This window comes from Microtus pennsylvanicus, chromosome 9 (assembly GCF_037038515.1).
Source record: "Microtus pennsylvanicus isolate mMicPen1 chromosome 9, mMicPen1.hap1, whole genome shotgun sequence".
Taxonomy (NCBI): domain Eukaryota; kingdom Metazoa; phylum Chordata; class Mammalia; order Rodentia; family Cricetidae; genus Microtus; species Microtus pennsylvanicus.
In genome coordinates this window covers 6,999,580-7,016,429 of record NC_134587.1, presented here as the reverse complement: position 1 = coordinate 7,016,429, position 16,850 = coordinate 6,999,580, and the positions used below count along the sequence as shown (strand labels likewise).

Here is a 16,850-nt window from a genome sequence, read left to right as displayed (position 1 = left end):
TTCAGGAAGAGTGCATGTAACTATAATTTGGGACTATAGAAGAGGGTTGGTTGGACAGAAGCAGGAAGAGGGGCAGGAGTGATATAGATGCATGCATGAGGTTCTTAAAAATTATATATAATAGTGTGCATATATGAACATATGCATGTATAAAGTACATTACTTTTATTTATGTACTTTATGTGTATGGGTGTTTTGTATGATGGCATCAGATCTCATGGGACTACAGTTATAGATGGTTGTGAGCCACCATGAGGGTAGTGGGAATTAAACTCAGGACCTCTGAAAGAGCAGTCAGTACTCTTAACCACTGAATCCTCCCTCCAGCTCCTGAAAACAACTTTAAAAAAAAGCACAACCATTAGTCAGGAAATTTAGCTGTAGCAATGCAGTTATCTAGGCTATAAGTGCTTTTTCATCCAGATATCTAGGCAAGAAAAATTTGTTCTGTTATCTACCTGGTATAAGGTTAATCCTCTGAGATTCTGATGCATCTTGCATAAAGTAGACACCCTACATGAATGTGGTCTTAGCATGTGTGTGGGGATTCTAACCAGGGGAAAGACCAGTCTCTTCTAGGGGGTTTGCAATTACGAGTTACTGAGGAAATCAAGGCCTAGTTCTGGAGACGCTGCACCCCACGCTGATAGCTCCACAATGCAGGAAACTCGGGAGTCACTTCTGTCGTGACACGTGAGGCTCTGCCACCGCCATCTCCTCCAACTGCCAGGTTTAACCCAGGCTGACAGGATAGATGAGAATTCACTTACAATGCTGCATGCCGAAGCTAGGCAAGTAATTGGGATGGAGAAGTGAGAAAGTCTCTGTACTAAACCAGGCCACTGTAGGCCTGATTACTGTTTAGTAATTCCCATCTTATCTGTCAAGAAGCACAAATACATCGTAAAGTTTGTTAGCCTTTCACGGTGACAGAGTGAAATGCCCATGCGCAGAGACAACAAGCTGTTTGTTGGGTTTTACAAATGTACCCAGCGCTCTGGGATAACTTTTGGGCTGCACAGCACAGGAGGGCCACCACCCACAGGTGGAAGGGTTCAAAAGCTGTGCTACAAGAAGTGTGACTCGAAAGCCAGCAGAAGTCACTTATATACAGAGGAGTAAGCATCGCTTTGTGAGTGCAGGCCTGAGGCAAGCACGTATCTTAAAGGTAAATATGGTACTAGTTTTAAAACACCCCAAAGCTTTGGAGTGACTGAGAAAGAGAGCAACTGTGTGGATCTTAAATATTCTCCTAAATCTCTAAGTTTCACTATGGCTGGAGAACAAAAACCAGTCTACCCTAAACTCCCCTGGGCTTTTGACCAACGCTAGGCAGATTGCACATGATTGAACTCCAGGCATCTCTGGGCATGTGTAAGAGAGGAAACTGAAGGCTTGCCATGTTCCACAGTGGGCACAGTGTAAATCAGAGACATAATTTATGAGCTATACAATGCTGCAAGGCCAATACTCTTTCTAAAAGCACTAACAGTGGCAGACATTTCCACTCGGAAACGTATGAGATTACTATCCGACTTAACATTGATGCAGGAAAGGTACATTCTTGCCTCCTTTTCCCAAATGAGAACTCCTAAGAGTACTTTCAACTAGGTAGAGTAATATATGCCTACAATACTAGCATCAAAGAGGATGAGGTAGGAGGACCATTAGCTGGAGCCCAGTCTGGGCTACATAGTGAATTTGAGGGCAGCTATGTTTTATATAGGTATGCATTAAAAAAAAGACCATCTTTTAAAAGAAGAAAAGTACTATTTTTACTGACCTTTTTCCATCTTACATCTTATTTTCTTTAGTGTACAAAAAAATCAATTAAAAATAACTACCCTGTATATTAAGAATATTAATATCTACCACAAATGATGATTGCACTCCAGCATGACCCAGTAAAGCCTGGTCCACGACAGCCTCCCACCAGCAGCTAACTGCCAGATTTAATAGGCTTAAATTGTCTCTAATGGACGGCAAGCTTTCACAGATATGGGATTTTAGAGCAAAGACACGGCCAACCGCTCACTCTGTTGCTTTTGCGAGCATGTTAAAATTTTTCTTCTTACCTCAGCCATGACGATTTTGAGCTGCAGAATACAAAGAAATTTAGCTCACCAGATACTTGCGTTGGCTTTCAAAATGTTGATGGCGGCCTCTGCAGCTCTGTGCTTCGCCAGCTTCTTACTGGTCCCTTCACCTGAGTTAAAGATGGGGAAGAAAGGTCTCAGTCTCTGTGAGGAGGCATGGGCTCCATAGCTGTCGTCAGAGTGCGAAACAAAGCCACCATGTGCATGCTTGCTCGAAGCCACCCCCCACCACGTGCAGTTATATTGCTATCACACTCAACCTGCACAGCCAACACCTCAAAGTCATTTTTAAGAGGATTACTTATTTGGGTTTCTGCATAAGTACATAAAACATGATTTCTATATTGACTATATTATATATAGAATAGGGATAAGCTGGATCATATCGCACCTCCTGAAGAAACAAAACTTAGCATTTTGCTCTTTGTTGTGAGATACTTATAAACTGTGTGAAAATGTATTGCTGTGATTGGTGTAATTAAGAGCTGAATAGCCAATAGCTAGGCAGGAGGTATAGGCGGGGCGTCTGGGCAGAGAGAGGGGAGGGAGGAAACAGACCTAGGAGCACAAGAGGTGCCAGTGGGACTTTAAAGAAGAACAGTAGAGATCAGAGGTCATGGAGCCATGCAACAGAACATAGATTAAAATAAATGGGTTAATTCAAATTTAAGAGCTAGTGGGAGAAGCCTAAGCTAAGGCCAAGCTTTCATAATTAATAAGAAGTCTCCGTGTCATTATTTGGGAGTTGGCTGGTGGGACAGAAGAAGACTCATTACACTTGGTGCCTAACGCATGGCATGTAAATCCACATAGGGCCCGAGAAAGCTGGAAAAAAGTTCCAAGCAGCTCCTTGTTGGTAGCGTATACAGGCTCTGGTACCAAGAGGCCCTGCTGTTAAGCACTTGAATGGGGTTTCTAGCAACAGGTGGCACACTACTTGATGACAGCAGACTATGTAGATGATCCTACTGGAGCTGGGGCACAACAACAGGCTCCAGGCTGGTGCCCTGCAGGCATGAGGCTCCACTTTCACCAAATTGAGGGGGAGGGAGCCAGCTGCCAGAGCTGCCCAGTGTCTGGTGTGGCCATTTAAGGTTGGTCTCGCAGTCAGAGAGGCTGCAGGTGCAGTGCAAAGTGGTTCAGACCAAGGATACCTTTAAACAGATATAGTTTAAAAATGAACATAGACAGTCATAAAAAAATAGTTTAAAAATAAAAAAATTAAGTCTTTAAAGAGAGAGTAAAATAATATTTAATAAATCATGTAAAGATGGGAAATACACAGGGTGCCTGGATCCTGTATGGTACGTTGTTGACTTTGAATTTTTCAAATACTAACGTACAAAAAAACAATATCTGTTGAGAGACATTGGATTATGGAAACTACTGAATTAAACCAACTTATATATTTTAAGAATGTTTTCACTTCAGAATGGAAATCAGAAAATATGTTGCATTGGGAGAAAAGTTATGCCTTTGTTTCCACTAGAAACAAAAAGTTATGGTTCTCTTCAAAATTAATGAAGATCAGATTTGATTGGGGGTAAGCCTTCTGAAAATGTTGGGTACAGACATTAAAAAGAAACCAAGAAAGACTATAGGACAGATGTTGAGTCTACTTTTGAACAACCACTAGTCTCAAGTATTTTACATTGATGTGGATTTTTGTATATTGATACAACAAAAATAACCTCTATATTTTCTACTCTTATTTAAGGTATTATACCCATGCATCTCAAGAACAAATGTAAAGTTCTAGTCCTTGAAAGTTATTAAGGATAATAAAGAAAAACAGGTTAATAGCTCATCATCTGTAACAATCAAACTTATAGTCATGTTAGGTATATTTTCAAGATCAAACAGAGATATATTTAAAATGGATAGATGGTATTCAAATACTTCACAGGCTTGCAGAAATATGGAATTTTAAATGTTTTAATAACATAAGGCTTTTCATGACAGTGAACCATGTCTGTTCCTAGAAGCATCAATTTACTTCAAAAAAGGATGATGGGCACCAAATAACCCCCATATGGAGTTTGCTTTCAATGTGACAAAGCTAGCCATTTGGGCTAGCCATAAGATAAAGTTAGGCCCTTGCCTTGACTGCTGACAGTATGCTGTCCACACTGGGCAAGCAGGACATAAAAGAAAGTGACTGTTGAAATGTGCCAAGACAGAGTAGGATAGTCCTTCAAAATTCCTGCTTTGCAGAAAAGTCTGTCAGATATTCTAGGCTCATCGGCCTAAGATGGATGCCCCAATGTTACAGAGGAACCTTGGGTGACTGCCCAGGTAGCCAGATAACTCTGTTATTTCTATAATTTTGGAAGTTACTTGCTCTACACTTCCTGTTATATCCTTCTCAGATCTTTGATGGAGTTAAAGACTAGGTAGTTATAGTTTTATAGTTTTTCTTATTACCAAATTAAAAAAAACTTACATAAAAGATATAAAGTTTATAAGGTTGAGAGAATGAAAGTTTAAGTTATTTTAAGTTATTTAAGTCTAAGATATTTTGGGGTCTAAAAAGATATTTTTAGGATGGTAATACAAGTTATGATAGAAAATGGTTTAAGTATAAAACTTTGCATTTACTAAGATAGATTAGATAATAGAGTATTTTCTCCAAATATGCCAAATACAAATGGACTGGATATTTTGAATGCAATTCTTACCTGATAACTGTTCTTATTGTATATAGTTTTACTGTATTGTGGGATATTTGTATACTGTGTGAAAATGTATTGCTGTGATGGGTATAATAAAAAGCTGAATGGCCAATAGCTAGGCAGGAGGTACAGGCAGGACTTCTGGGCAGAGAGGAAGAAAGCAGGAGATGAATCTAGGCGTATGAGAGACGACATCAATGGGACTCTAAAGGAGTCAGACATTGTACAGATTACAGGTAACTGAGCCAAGCAACAGACCGTAGGTTAAAATAAATGGGTTAATTTAAGTTTAAGAGCTAGTGGGACAAGCTTAAGTTAAGGTTGAGCTTTCATAATTAATAATAAATAAGTCTTCGTGTCATGATCTGGGAGCTGACTGGTGGAACAAAAAAGAGTCACTACAATTCTTCCTTTTTCCCAGACAGAGAGGTTCTTCTGCAGCAAGTTTTCTTTAAGGAAGTCACTGACAGTCCCTGTTCTAGCTAAGCAGGCAGGATTACACATCACGCGCAGTAGAGAAGGGTCAACATACAGAAGGCGAAGCTTACGTCACAAGCCTTCCACACAATAGGTAAAAGCTAACATGGGTAGACAAGGGGAGGACGTTGGAAGACTTAACTCTTCATTTCAGCCATCACATGAGGTAAATGGTGAAGTCCGTCTTTTCCTTCTGAGTTCAAATCCCCAAACTCATGGAGAATGCTTTCAAGTATGACCCTCAAGTATCAGAGGACACAGAGTCCTATACTCCCTCATCTACTAAAACAGACACTGGCTGAACAGAATCTCTTCTTCTCTAGGATTGACAGCCACATGTATGTTAACAGATACCAGAAATACAAAGGGCATGCTGTAAGCCTCAGTGTAAGCTATAAGGAGGCACACGAGATCAGCAGCTTGCCAGGTGTGACCATCCAGTACCACCTGTTCAGAAGGCTGAGAGGCAGGAGGATTGGGAATTAAGGGCCAGCTTGAGCTCCCACCAGAAACCATATAAAAATCAAAAAGGAAAAAATTAGCAGTTTAACTACTCTTGGAGACACTCACGAAGTTTTCATGGGGGAAGGGAGAACTATATAGACTAAGACAAGCCAAAGCCAGTGAAGTGAGGGAGAGCTGTGGACTGGGAGAGCCTAGGACTGGAAGATCTGAGGATTGGGAGAGCCAAGGATTAGAACACTGCAGCAGAAAGGTTTCTATGACAAAATAGAGCCAAGAACCACAGGGAAGGGGGATAGGCTAGAATAAGGAAGACAACTGTCTTAGTTAGAGTCTCTATCGCTGCAACCCAAGCAAAGATACCTTGAAAGCACACAGGCAGGTAGATGGACTGTTCTGTACCTAGCCGAAGTACTAGAACTCAGAACTATTAGTCTTTAGATAATCACCGAAGCTGTGAAGGCTGATAGGTTACCATAGGAAGGCAGGGCAGAAGAGATCGAAGGCAGGATGGTTGAAATAAATTGCTCATCTCTAACCTAAAATGCATCAAAGGGGAAAATGGCTATTTTTTTTCTTGAACATGCTTAAATATTTGAAAAATGGCCAGCTAAAGTAACAACTAAATCTAACCTTATGGATTTCTATAAGAAATGTTCTAGCCTATACCTACAATCCATCTGCCCCCCCCACACACACAAATAAAAGGAGCCTTAATTTCTTGAAGCGGCTTCAATGATTAGAGGCAACCCCAGACTCCCAGAAACAAATACATGATACATTCAGACTAAAGTTCCAATAGACAGTGAAACTTTAGCTTTTCCTAAATTTTTTCTTTGTATATTTACAAATTAAATTATTCAACATTTTTAATGCTTTCAAGTAAATAAGTATATAGGAAAACGATGTCCACATTTACAAATGTCAGCTCTGGTTGCCATTTTCTCAGGCTCAGGCTGAAAGAAGATCTGAATCTGAACTATAGAACATTATTGCTCTGTGACCTTGGAAATATGGCTCTGAACTTCCTCCTTCATGAGTGAAAAGGAGAAACAATCTTAGACAAAATACCTGTGTGGTATCAAGAACGAGAGGCTACTGTGCAATACAGTGGAGAGGGATACAGTATAGGAGTCTCTGCCTTCCCCATATGTCATAGACAGACTCAAGAGTGGTACCAAGAATTCAAAGTTCCAGATGGGTCCATGAAGGAAGAAACTCAGAAAATTCTGAGGTCGTGCCTACTAGTATCTGTATTTGTCACTTTGAAAGGTATCTACTGACCTAGTTATGACAACCCCAAGGACATTTCCAGCTTCTAATTCTTAAGAGGAACTTTAGCAGGCTCCCTCGGTATAGGAAGAGATGTGCTGGATGCTTGGAAACCTTCTGAGTTTCTGAGCTTTTTTTACATCTTAGGGAGACAAAAATTAGGGAGAAAACAAGAGAACTTGATGCTGGAGTCTGTCGTCTGCTCCCAGAGGTGTCTTAGTAAAGGGGGAGGGTACTTTTCCTAACTAAAAAGCAACACAAAGTCGGGACCGCCAATCCACATGGTCATGGCGGTTAGCTGCATACAGACCTGTGCAAGTTATGTCACCAACGGTTACTCTGAAGGTGAAAGTGGGCACGTGTATTTGCACATCGGATCTTTCACATTCATAAACTGGGATGTTCTTGGTCTTCATGCCGTATTCGTGCAATACCTGAATCGGTGTTTTCCCAGGCTTGGCTGTTATCATCTTGCCCAAACTGCAAAAAAACCAGAAAAATGGACGCTTTGAACGACAAAACTGAAAGGGAACCAAAGAGCATCCACTTGTCAGTTTTGACAGCCACAAACGGTGACTAGAAAGCTCCAAGGCGCCCCCCAGTTGCCAGGATCAGTGGCAAGGCCTGGGCACACCTGCGTCTGGGCACTACAGCCCATAGACGAGGGTAGAGAGATCGGTATAGTGAGAACTTGAGCACAGTGGGAGGGATGCTGAAGGAAACCGAGTGGGCTCGGGAGTTGCAGGCTAGATCAAGCCTATACCCGGGTCTGTGCAGCACCCCTGATCATAGCCTCCAGAACCTATAGTCGCCGGAGGGGCGGGGCGCGCGACAGATCCCGGGCCCGAAGGGCGGGCCCAGCGCCGAGCCTCGGGAAGGAGGAAGCTTTACCCAGAATGCAGCCCTACAGCCGGCTCCCCGCCCCGGCCCCGCTGCCCACCCCTGTCTTGGGCCTGCGGCCTCGACGGCCCAGGGCTGACCTGAAGGTCCCGCTGTCCTCGCGCTCCAGCGGCGGGGCCTCGGTGCGATGCCTGCTGTGGGACATGGCGAGAAGGGACGGCTGGGCACAGCGATCGAGAGTAATGGGGATCTGGGTCCTCCCTCTGCACGTCGGCCAGATCTCGAGAGGAGCTTGCCTGCCCTGTTGCCTGGCTCCCCCTCCGAAAGCAGCTTGCCTCTTTCCAGAAGACGGACAGGCGGAGAGGGGGGAGAGGCGGGGCTTCGGCGCGGAAGAGCCGGCCACACCCCCTTTCTGCCGGGCCTCTCGGCCACGCCCCCCTCTGCCATGCTCCGCCCCTCTCTTGTACTGTTTTGTTTTGTTTTGTTTTTTTCTCTGCTGCTGTCCTAGGCGCCTTTCCGATTCCCTCTCTGCGAGTCCCTGCCCTTCCAGCTACGGTTTGCGCTCTGGTTGGGTTCCCTGAGCTTCTCAGCGCCTGGCCCCAGGTCCCGCCCTCTCTGCCAGTCCCGGATCTTCCCAGTTTCTGCCTGCGCCCCGCTTCTGTTCCCTAGGTTTTCCCCTCCCGCCTTTAGTGACGCAGAGGCTCAGTCCTTTGTCCTTAGAGGGAGGCCCTTTCCTTTCCGGTGAGAAAGCTTGTAGTAGGCCGAGAGCCAGCAGGTCTGAGCAGCAAGGGAGAAAGCTAAGGGTTGGGCTACTTTAAGGAAGGCTCGAAAATTCTGAATGCAAAATTGCGAAGAAAATCCCGCATTTTGAGACGCGAGAGTGTCGGCTAAAGGAGCAGTAGGCTATCCGGGTGGGCTAGTTTTAGAGTACTAGATGCCTGGACACCTCTTCTGCCTGGCCGGCTCCTGTGACCTGAAGGCTTTAAGAACAGTGCTTCTCAACTTTCCTAATGCTGCGACCCTTTAATACAGTTCCTCATGGTGTGGTGACCCCCAACCATGAAGCTATTTCGTTGCTACTTTATAACTATAATTTTGCTACTGTTATGAACCATAATGTAAAGATCTGATAGGCAGGAGATCTGGTAGGCTACCCCCAAAAGGGTTGCGACCCACAGGTTGAGAACCACTGCTTTAGGAGGCTGCAGAAGCCACAATGAGACTAGAGACCGGGGACTAGAGAGGTGGAAGGCACAGCAAGGATATTTAGAGCAGTGTCCAGTGACTTGTGCAGTGGAGAGTGTTGGCTTTAATCTGGGATGCTCCACCTTCAGAGTGTGTTGTGGGTGTGTCAGACAGGTTTGTGAACTGCTTTGCACAATGGCTCCAGAGCTTACTTGATGCTCTGGAATTGAATTCTAGAAGTGCTCTCATGAACAGGCTGCTAAAAGTTATTTTAAAAGGAAAATTTTTGGGTCGGCGTACCAAAGTAATTCGTTTTGAGATGGAATTTGGTTTTGGTTGCATGGAAGCCCAAACACTTGGATGCAAGTAAAAATATCCAGAATCGAATCAGATTGAATTCTGCTGCCCCTTCCTTTATTTCTGCATATTAGGGCACTACCCAATAATACTATTACACTGATGTGTTGATGAGGTTTTTGTAAGGACCACTTTCAAAATATGTCAACCACTTATGACCATAAAATATCTCAATATAGGTTTTTTTCCCCCAGAATTTTATTTTAATGGGTCCACAAAACTCCTTGAAAACAAGCCAAAACTTTATATAACTATTTCTATAGGCTAAATAATTGGGAGAGGAATAAGCAAAAAAAAAAAAGGAGGTAAACGCAGCAGAACCCTATCAGGTGATGTGGTTTGAGCCATCAGTTTCAAAGTAAGAGACTTCCATAGTAGTTTTTGATATGTAATGGAATTTGTAACTGAAAGCCTTCAGAGTTCTATAGAGAGCCGCTTACGATCGTTCCTCTATATCCTGTGAGTTGATATGTGGTATTAAACATATAGTTTTATAAGCATGCTAAATCCCAGAGTAGAGAAATGCTCATGTAATGATCTGTATCCTGTGAGGATTCAAAGGTGCTTTTCTGTTGCCAAAATGCTCCTGCTGGCCTCGTGAAGGAATTCCCCTTGGATAGTGTCTCCTGTAGATGGTATCCAGGCCTGACATCTACAGGGGACACAATCCCTTTCCGGCAGGACTCGTAGCCTCCTTGCCAGCTGGTTCATTGCTGGTGGCAGAGCACTCCCAACTGTGGTCTCCTCAAGGACACTGGTAGTATGTTTGAATTCGTTTCTGTGTACTGTAGCTGTAGACGGCCATTCCCACTTAGACTCGTTTTTAGCGCATCCTTTTACAGCGCTTTCTATTATTCATGACCGGAGTTCGTGAAGGGAGCAGTGTTGTGGACTGCACACCGGTAAAGGACCTGGTGAGAGCATGCTTTAGAGTTTCAGTCTGCGCAATTGGATTTAACACCACAGAAGGTGAAGTTTGGCGACTGGTTTTCCTCTTCAAAAATGGGTTCGTTGCTTGAGTGTCGTAGTCGATGACGTCTTGATAGTACTATGTTTGCCGCTGCTACCAAGAGCTTTGTTAAGCAAGTTGGAGACGGAGGGAGATTAGTGCCTGTTCCGAGCCTCAGTGAAGCTGACAAGTACCAACCCCTGAGTCTGGTGGTGAAAAAGAAGCGGTGTTTTCTGTTTCCTAGACACAAATTTACCTCGACGCCCTTCACACTTAAAGATATTCTCATAGGAGACCGAGACATCTCGGCCGGTAAGTTTAAATGCTCCAGCGTGACTCTCCATGGGGCTATAGCAGTAATAGCCCAACGGAGGTCGTATAGATTAATTATACTAATAATACACGTGTTATGACTAAAATCAGCCTTTATGTGGTAGTAGCATCATTAAGATGAATAATGCTTAAGTCTTGATCTTGTTGCCTGATTTTTAAAATCAGCTATCAGATGTTTTAAACTAAACACAGCAAGGAAATGATGTATTCTGTCCTGAATAATACCAGGTATTATCTGGTCTTACCCATTTCACATGATCAATAAGTGAAAGTCATCATTTAGATAGGTAAATGCAGTTTTTAAAATGTGGGTCCTGGGGGATTAGGCTCAGATCCTCATGCCTGTAAGCACGCTCTTTACCAGCTGAGCCGTTCCCCAACCCTGAACTCTGTTTTTAAAACTAGATTATAAAATAGTCATGATGTCCAGTCATCGGTTATAGACACTTGTTTTCATTTCAGCTCCCTGAGGGATCTTGATTGCTGTAGATATATTCTGTTATCTGAACAGAGAATTTGAGTTTGTTTAAGTACACTGTTATTTTTTTGTAGTAAAATTGCCTGAAATGCTACTTTTCGTGATGTTGGAAATACTGTCTAATTAACATTTGGGCAAAAGAGTTTTTTTCAGTCATGTTAGAATGATAATGTACGAATTTGAGACGTTCACAACATATCAAGTTCCTTCTCCTAAGGTATTTCATCTTATCAGTTACTGAATTATGAAGATGAGTCAGATGTTTCCCTCTATGGGAGGCGAAACAACCATATCGTGAATGACGTTGGGATTAATGTTACTGGATCCGATTCCATTGCGGTCAAAGCTTCCTTTGGTGTAGTAACCAAACATGAAGTGGAGGTGTCAACATTACTCAAGGAAATTACCGCACGGTCAGTACAAAGTTCCCGATATACTGCAGTATTTTCATTAAATGATTAACTATATCAAATCCAAAGCAAAGAATGCTTAAAACATTTGAGTCATATTTTACAAGTTAATTTATATTTTTTATTCATTTGGAAGACTCCATCTTAGCAGCTGATTAGTACCCCAACCAAATCAAAAATCATTTGATATACATTTTCAGTTCTTTCACAGAACATCACTATGGTTCTGCACAATTTGCTAAATTATTAAATTGAAATAATGCAAACTGTGCTTCCAGAAGACTCTAGACAGGATAGAGCATTCTATAGAACTAGGATATTCAGGTGAAGTTGCACAGGCCAGTAATCCTAGACTCTTGGGAGAGTGAGACAGGAGAATCACAAGTTCAAAGCCTGTTTGGGCTACATTGTGAGTTCAAGTTCACCTTAAGCAAATTATTGAGGATCTGTCTAAATAAAGAGGTGGTGGGTAGCTGGGAGGCGGCTCACTGATAGAACACTGGCCTAGTATGCACAAAGCCCAGGGTTCAGTACCCCGGTTCTACAAAACTAAGGCCATGCCTCCATTTTCTAAAACAAGAAAACCACTGAAGGGAGAGGCAATTGAGTGAAGTGATTTATATTTTCTGATTTGTGTTATGCCTGCCTTGACTAGCACATAGTTGGGTTGGACCACAGATACCACAACATGTGCCTTCGTTTCTGTGTGATCACATGGTAAAGTATTTTGTGCGCATACCTTTTTCATTTTATTCTAGAAAAATAAACTTTGACCACAGTTTGATCCGCCAATCAAGGAGCAGCAGGAAAGCCGTGCTGTGCGTGGTCATGGAGAGCATCAGAACCACACGCCAGTGCTCCCTGTCTGTGCATGCTGGCATTCGAGGGGAAGCCATGCGGGTAAAACACATTCGGGGGGCACTAGCTAACTGCGGAGGTACTGTGGAGTCTTTAAAAAGTTACTCATAAAGGGTTTCTGCCTTTCGTCAGAGGCAGGAAACAAAGAGCCTCAGAGTGGTTGGGCTTCAGAATAAGAAGACCAGACAAGGCAACTTGGGTTCTAAACCTGTGTAACACAATACAAACAGACAACTAATCCTTGTGAATTTATGTATATACTGGAGTTCCTCCAATTAAATAGTACTCGAGTGTTGTATTAAGAACAAAAAAGTAAGTCCAGATATTATAGTCTTTGATTTTGCTTTTAAGTAATGCAATTTATACTGAATTTTAAAAGCTGAGTTTTCAACATTTTTTTTGCATTAATTAATTAATTTATTTATTTATTTATTTAATGCTCTCCGTGTGTGCGAGCATGCACACACCACAGTGCACATGTTGATGATGTCAGAGAACAAATTGTGGGGCTCAGTTTTCTTCTTCCGTATGTGTGTCACAGTGAGCAAGCCCAGGTGCCCGGGAGCTGTGGCAAGTGCCCGTATCTGCCTGAATTTAGATTTTCTGTCAAAGTAGGTTTTTTTCTAATTAACATCATCAATAACCAAAGATGCTTCATATTGTGTCAATCCTTTTAAAAGTTAAAAACTAGAAGACAGGGCTGGAGAGATGGCTAGAAAACAGAAAGTCAAGAGAACTGGCTGCCTTGAGAGAACTTAGATTTGGTTACTTGCACCCTCCTGGTGGCTTACAAGTGGTTGTAACTCCAGTTCCAAGGGATCGGATGCAGGCACACATACACATAAAATAAAAATAAATAAATCTTTAGAAAATTTTAAAAATTAGGAATTTATATTGCTTATTCTTACCAACCAATGACACCTAGTAATGATTTGATAGGGTTAAAGCCAATTGTTAGATGACATTTTGTTCTATAGTAAAGAAAATGAATTTATGATATTTACAGGAAAATAGATGGAACTGAAAATTGTCAAGAGAAATAAGCCAGACTCAGAAAGGCAAATATTGCATATTTTCTCATATATGTAGAATTGAGCTTTAAGTGTGTATGTGTGTGTGCGTGCATATGTGCATGTGTTTGTATACAGGGCATGAAACTGGAAAGAAGACCATGAAAGGGGAGGGAGAGATTGGGGACAGGAGGAAATACGTGTGACCTGAATGCAGAAGGAAGGGCGTGGAGACTAGTACGAAGGTGGGAAGGGGAGGGCAGTGGCAGAGGACAAATTAAAGTGCATTCACACACATGTACACACACAAACACTCACATACACACACATGTACACACACAAGTACACACACATGTACACACACAAACACACACATACACACATGTACACACATGTACACACATAAACACACAATGCACACACATACACACACATGTACACACACCATTATGAAATTCATGATCTTGTATACCACTTTACTTTGAAGTGGGATGTGCTAGGGCTCTGTCTATAAAGTACTGTTGTGTAAGCGTGAGGATCTGAATGTGACCCGTGGCAACCGGAGGAAAGCTAAGTGTTAGAGTGTGTGTCTGTGATTCCATCACGAGGGAGGTGGCATAGTGAGGAGAATCTATGGGACAGGCTGGCCCTTCTCATAGTCATAGAGGACTCAATGGTCATCTTTTCAACCCTCTCCAGCTGCAGTTTAACATATTACACATAATCTATGTGCGATGACCAACACATCTCAAGAATGAGGGGTGCCAGGGCTGGGGAGATGGCTCAGTGGTTAAGAGCATTGTCTGCTCTTCCAAAGGTCCTGAGTTCAATTCCCAGCAACCACATGGTGGCTCACAACCATCTGTAATGAGGTCTAGTGCCCTCTTCTGGCCTACAGGCATACACACAGATAGAATACTGTATACATAATAAATAAATAAATATTTTTTAAAAGAAGAATAAGAGGTGCCATCTCATATCCATCACTACATTATGAGGGTTCTGTCCAGAATCTATATTCAAATTCTGGTTAGCATCGGTCATTTGAGGGGCACAAGCTGAAATGCTGACTCGATGATGGTCATTTGGGGGCTGGGAAAGCTGCCTGCAGCTGTGGGGCTTCTGAAGCAGATGGGTAAGGCTCAAAGAAAAGGGTTTACTGTAAGAAACTGACTTCAACCCTAAAGTCAGGAAGCTAAAAGGTCGCTGGCGTAGATCATGCATGGGAGTCCACCATAAGGTTTAACTGAGGCAGGGCGGTGCTTTACTTAGGTAGGTGGTTGTGTTTTGTTTTGGGTGGGATTATGCAAAGTTTGTCTCTCCGACAAGCTACCCTGCCCTGCTATGCTCTGTAATAACGTTATTTATCTTTTTGCTGCAGTTTCATTTTATGGATGAACAGAATCCCAAAGGAAGGGAAAAGGCTATTGTTTTCCCAGCACACACAACGATAGCGTTCAGTGTTTTCGAACTCTTCATTTACTTGGATGGTGCCTTTGGTGAGTAAAAGCTCTGCCGGGAGCTCCTGTGACGATAGTTTTAGGGAGAATGTAATAGGAATGAATCTCTCCCTCCTGCCTCTCTCCCTTCCCCCTTCCTTCCTTCTCTGTCTCCCCTCTCGTTTTCATGATTATAGAAGCACTATGCCTTCATATGCTAGGGTGGAATAGCTGGGAAATCACCCCCCTCTAATTTCCCAGCACCTCTTTTGTGCTTCGTAGTGCAGACCCCATACTACCCCACTTACAACTATAGGTTAGGAATAAAACAAGGTCCATTGACAAAATATGCCTTAGCTTTCACGGGAAGGTCAGTAATGACTTCTAATAGGTCTAATAGGTAGCTGTTGCAGTGGTAAATAAGGAATCTGAAGACAGTAAGGTGTCTGGTGCCCAAATGGGTGATATTAATTCATTAATAATCAATCAATTTATTTGTACCTGTCTAGACATAATTTTTTAGCTTCATATTCCCTTAAGATAATAAAGAAACACTCTAGAATTTAGTACTTCCTCTACAATCATCATCTTGTGTGGTAGATCAGTACAGCTCACCTGGCTTTCTACATCTCAGGGGACTTTAAAGTTAGTTCACTGAGTCATAACAAGACCAGATATAGCCCCAAAAGGACCAGGCAAGGGAGCCCCTAGTTACGGTAATTAGACCTTCTTTGTTAGTTTCTGTAGTCCTGGGGAAGGAGGCTTAGGAAACCTAGAAATGAAACTACATTCTAAGTAAACTCAACATTGAGCCCTGCAGCTGTTTGGTTTTTACGGTTATATTGACTACATTGTAGAGAGGAATATAGAATGTCATTCATCAAAATGTAATCTCTCTATGCACACCATGTCTGGCTTTTTATTTCCAGGAAGTTATGCTCTAGGTATACTGAGACATAATGTACAGCAATAGAGGAACAAACAGGGTCTTTAGTTTCTAAAACAAAACATTGGGAACATCCTTAGGGGACCCAGTAGCGGTCCATCCCATGAGCACACAGAGGAGGACAAACCATGATGGGAGTAGGGGTGGCTCTGGGCACACAATGGTCTCTGAGAGATATTTTAACCAACTATGTATGCTAGGGAATTGTTTCTAGAAACATACGTTAAGTCTGTGCATACAGAACGTCTAAAGGATACACAAGGCCCGTGCCAGACAGGCTGGGTACAGGGCGAGCTGGAGGCACGTCACTGTACTATTCTAATCTCTACATTTTGTACTTGCAAATGTGTAAAGTTTAGCTTTATTAAGAGAAAACCCAATGAACTGCATGCATGGGAATTCATATCCTCCATGAAATACTCAACTATTATGTAATTATAACAACATGTCCAATTGTTTTGTAGACCTTTGTGTCACATCAGTGTCAAAAGGAGGGTTTGAAAGGGAAGAAACGACCACCTTTGCCATGCTCTACAGACTGAGGAACATCCTCTTCGAAAGAAGTACGTCTGCCGAAGGGCTTTATGAAGGCTTTCCTTCTGTGTCAGGATATGAGGCTGCTACTCATTCACCCGCCAGTTAACACGTTTAAAGCCCAGTTATTTCCTGATGGATGGTTTGGATTGATACCCTTATCAACACAGCTTGGGCTGCGTGGCTGTTTGGACTTCTAACACGTTTCTGGGTTCTGTTTTGCAGATAGGAGAGTGATGGATGCCATCTCTCGCTCCCAGCTTTACCTGGACGATCTCTTTGCCGACTACTATGACAAACCCCTTAGCATGACTGACATTTCCCTCAAGGAGGGGACTCACATCCGGGTGAACTTACTAAACCACAACATTCCCAAAGGGCCCTGCATACTCTGTGGAATGGGGAACTTGAAGCGGGAGACGGTTTACGGTTGCTTCCAGTGCTCTGTGGATGGGGTGAAGTACGTGAGGCTCCATGCGGTCCCTTGTTTTGATATTTGGCACAAAAGAATGAAATAAAAGGAAAAAGGAGT

General features: G+C 42.7%; 2 protein-coding genes across 4 annotated transcripts in view; one reads left to right on the top strand and one right to left on the bottom strand.

Annotated features, from left to right (window-relative positions):
* The window catches only part of Prkra (protein activator of interferon induced protein kinase EIF2AK2), a 20,575-nt gene extending 12,131 nt beyond the window's left edge, over nucleotides 1-8,444 (bottom strand). The window contains exons 1-3 of one of the 2 annotated variants that reach the window (XM_075984801.1): nucleotides 7,960-8,444; nucleotides 7,290-7,459; nucleotides 2,125-2,206 (exon numbers count right to left, since the gene is read on the bottom strand). In XM_075984801.1, coding sequence (XP_075840916.1) covers nucleotides 2,125-2,206; nucleotides 7,290-7,459; nucleotides 7,960-8,024 — 317 coding nt within the window. In that variant the 5' untranslated portion in view covers nucleotides 8,025-8,444. The remainder of the gene's footprint in view (nucleotides 1-2,124; nucleotides 2,207-7,289; nucleotides 7,460-7,959) is intronic. The other variant, XM_075984802.1, reaches the window with a different exon arrangement.
* Nucleotides 8,333-16,850, top strand: Pjvk (pejvakin). 2 transcript variants are annotated; one of them, XM_075984800.1, is made up of 7 exons: nucleotides 8,333-8,560; nucleotides 10,555-10,622; nucleotides 11,339-11,534; nucleotides 12,290-12,431; nucleotides 14,781-14,898; nucleotides 16,249-16,347; nucleotides 16,544-16,850. In XM_075984800.1, the coding sequence occupies exons 4-7, from the start codon at nucleotides 12,360-12,362 to the stop codon at nucleotides 16,834-16,836; spliced, it is 582 nt and encodes a 193-aa protein (XP_075840915.1). In that variant the 5' UTR covers nucleotides 8,333-8,560; nucleotides 10,555-10,622; nucleotides 11,339-11,534; nucleotides 12,290-12,359; the 3' UTR covers nucleotides 16,837-16,850. The 2 variants fall into 2 exon arrangements, with proteins under 2 accessions (XP_075840915.1, XP_075840914.1); XM_075984799.1 differs by lacking the exon at nucleotides 8,333-8,560 and having other exon boundaries at nucleotides 10,313-10,622.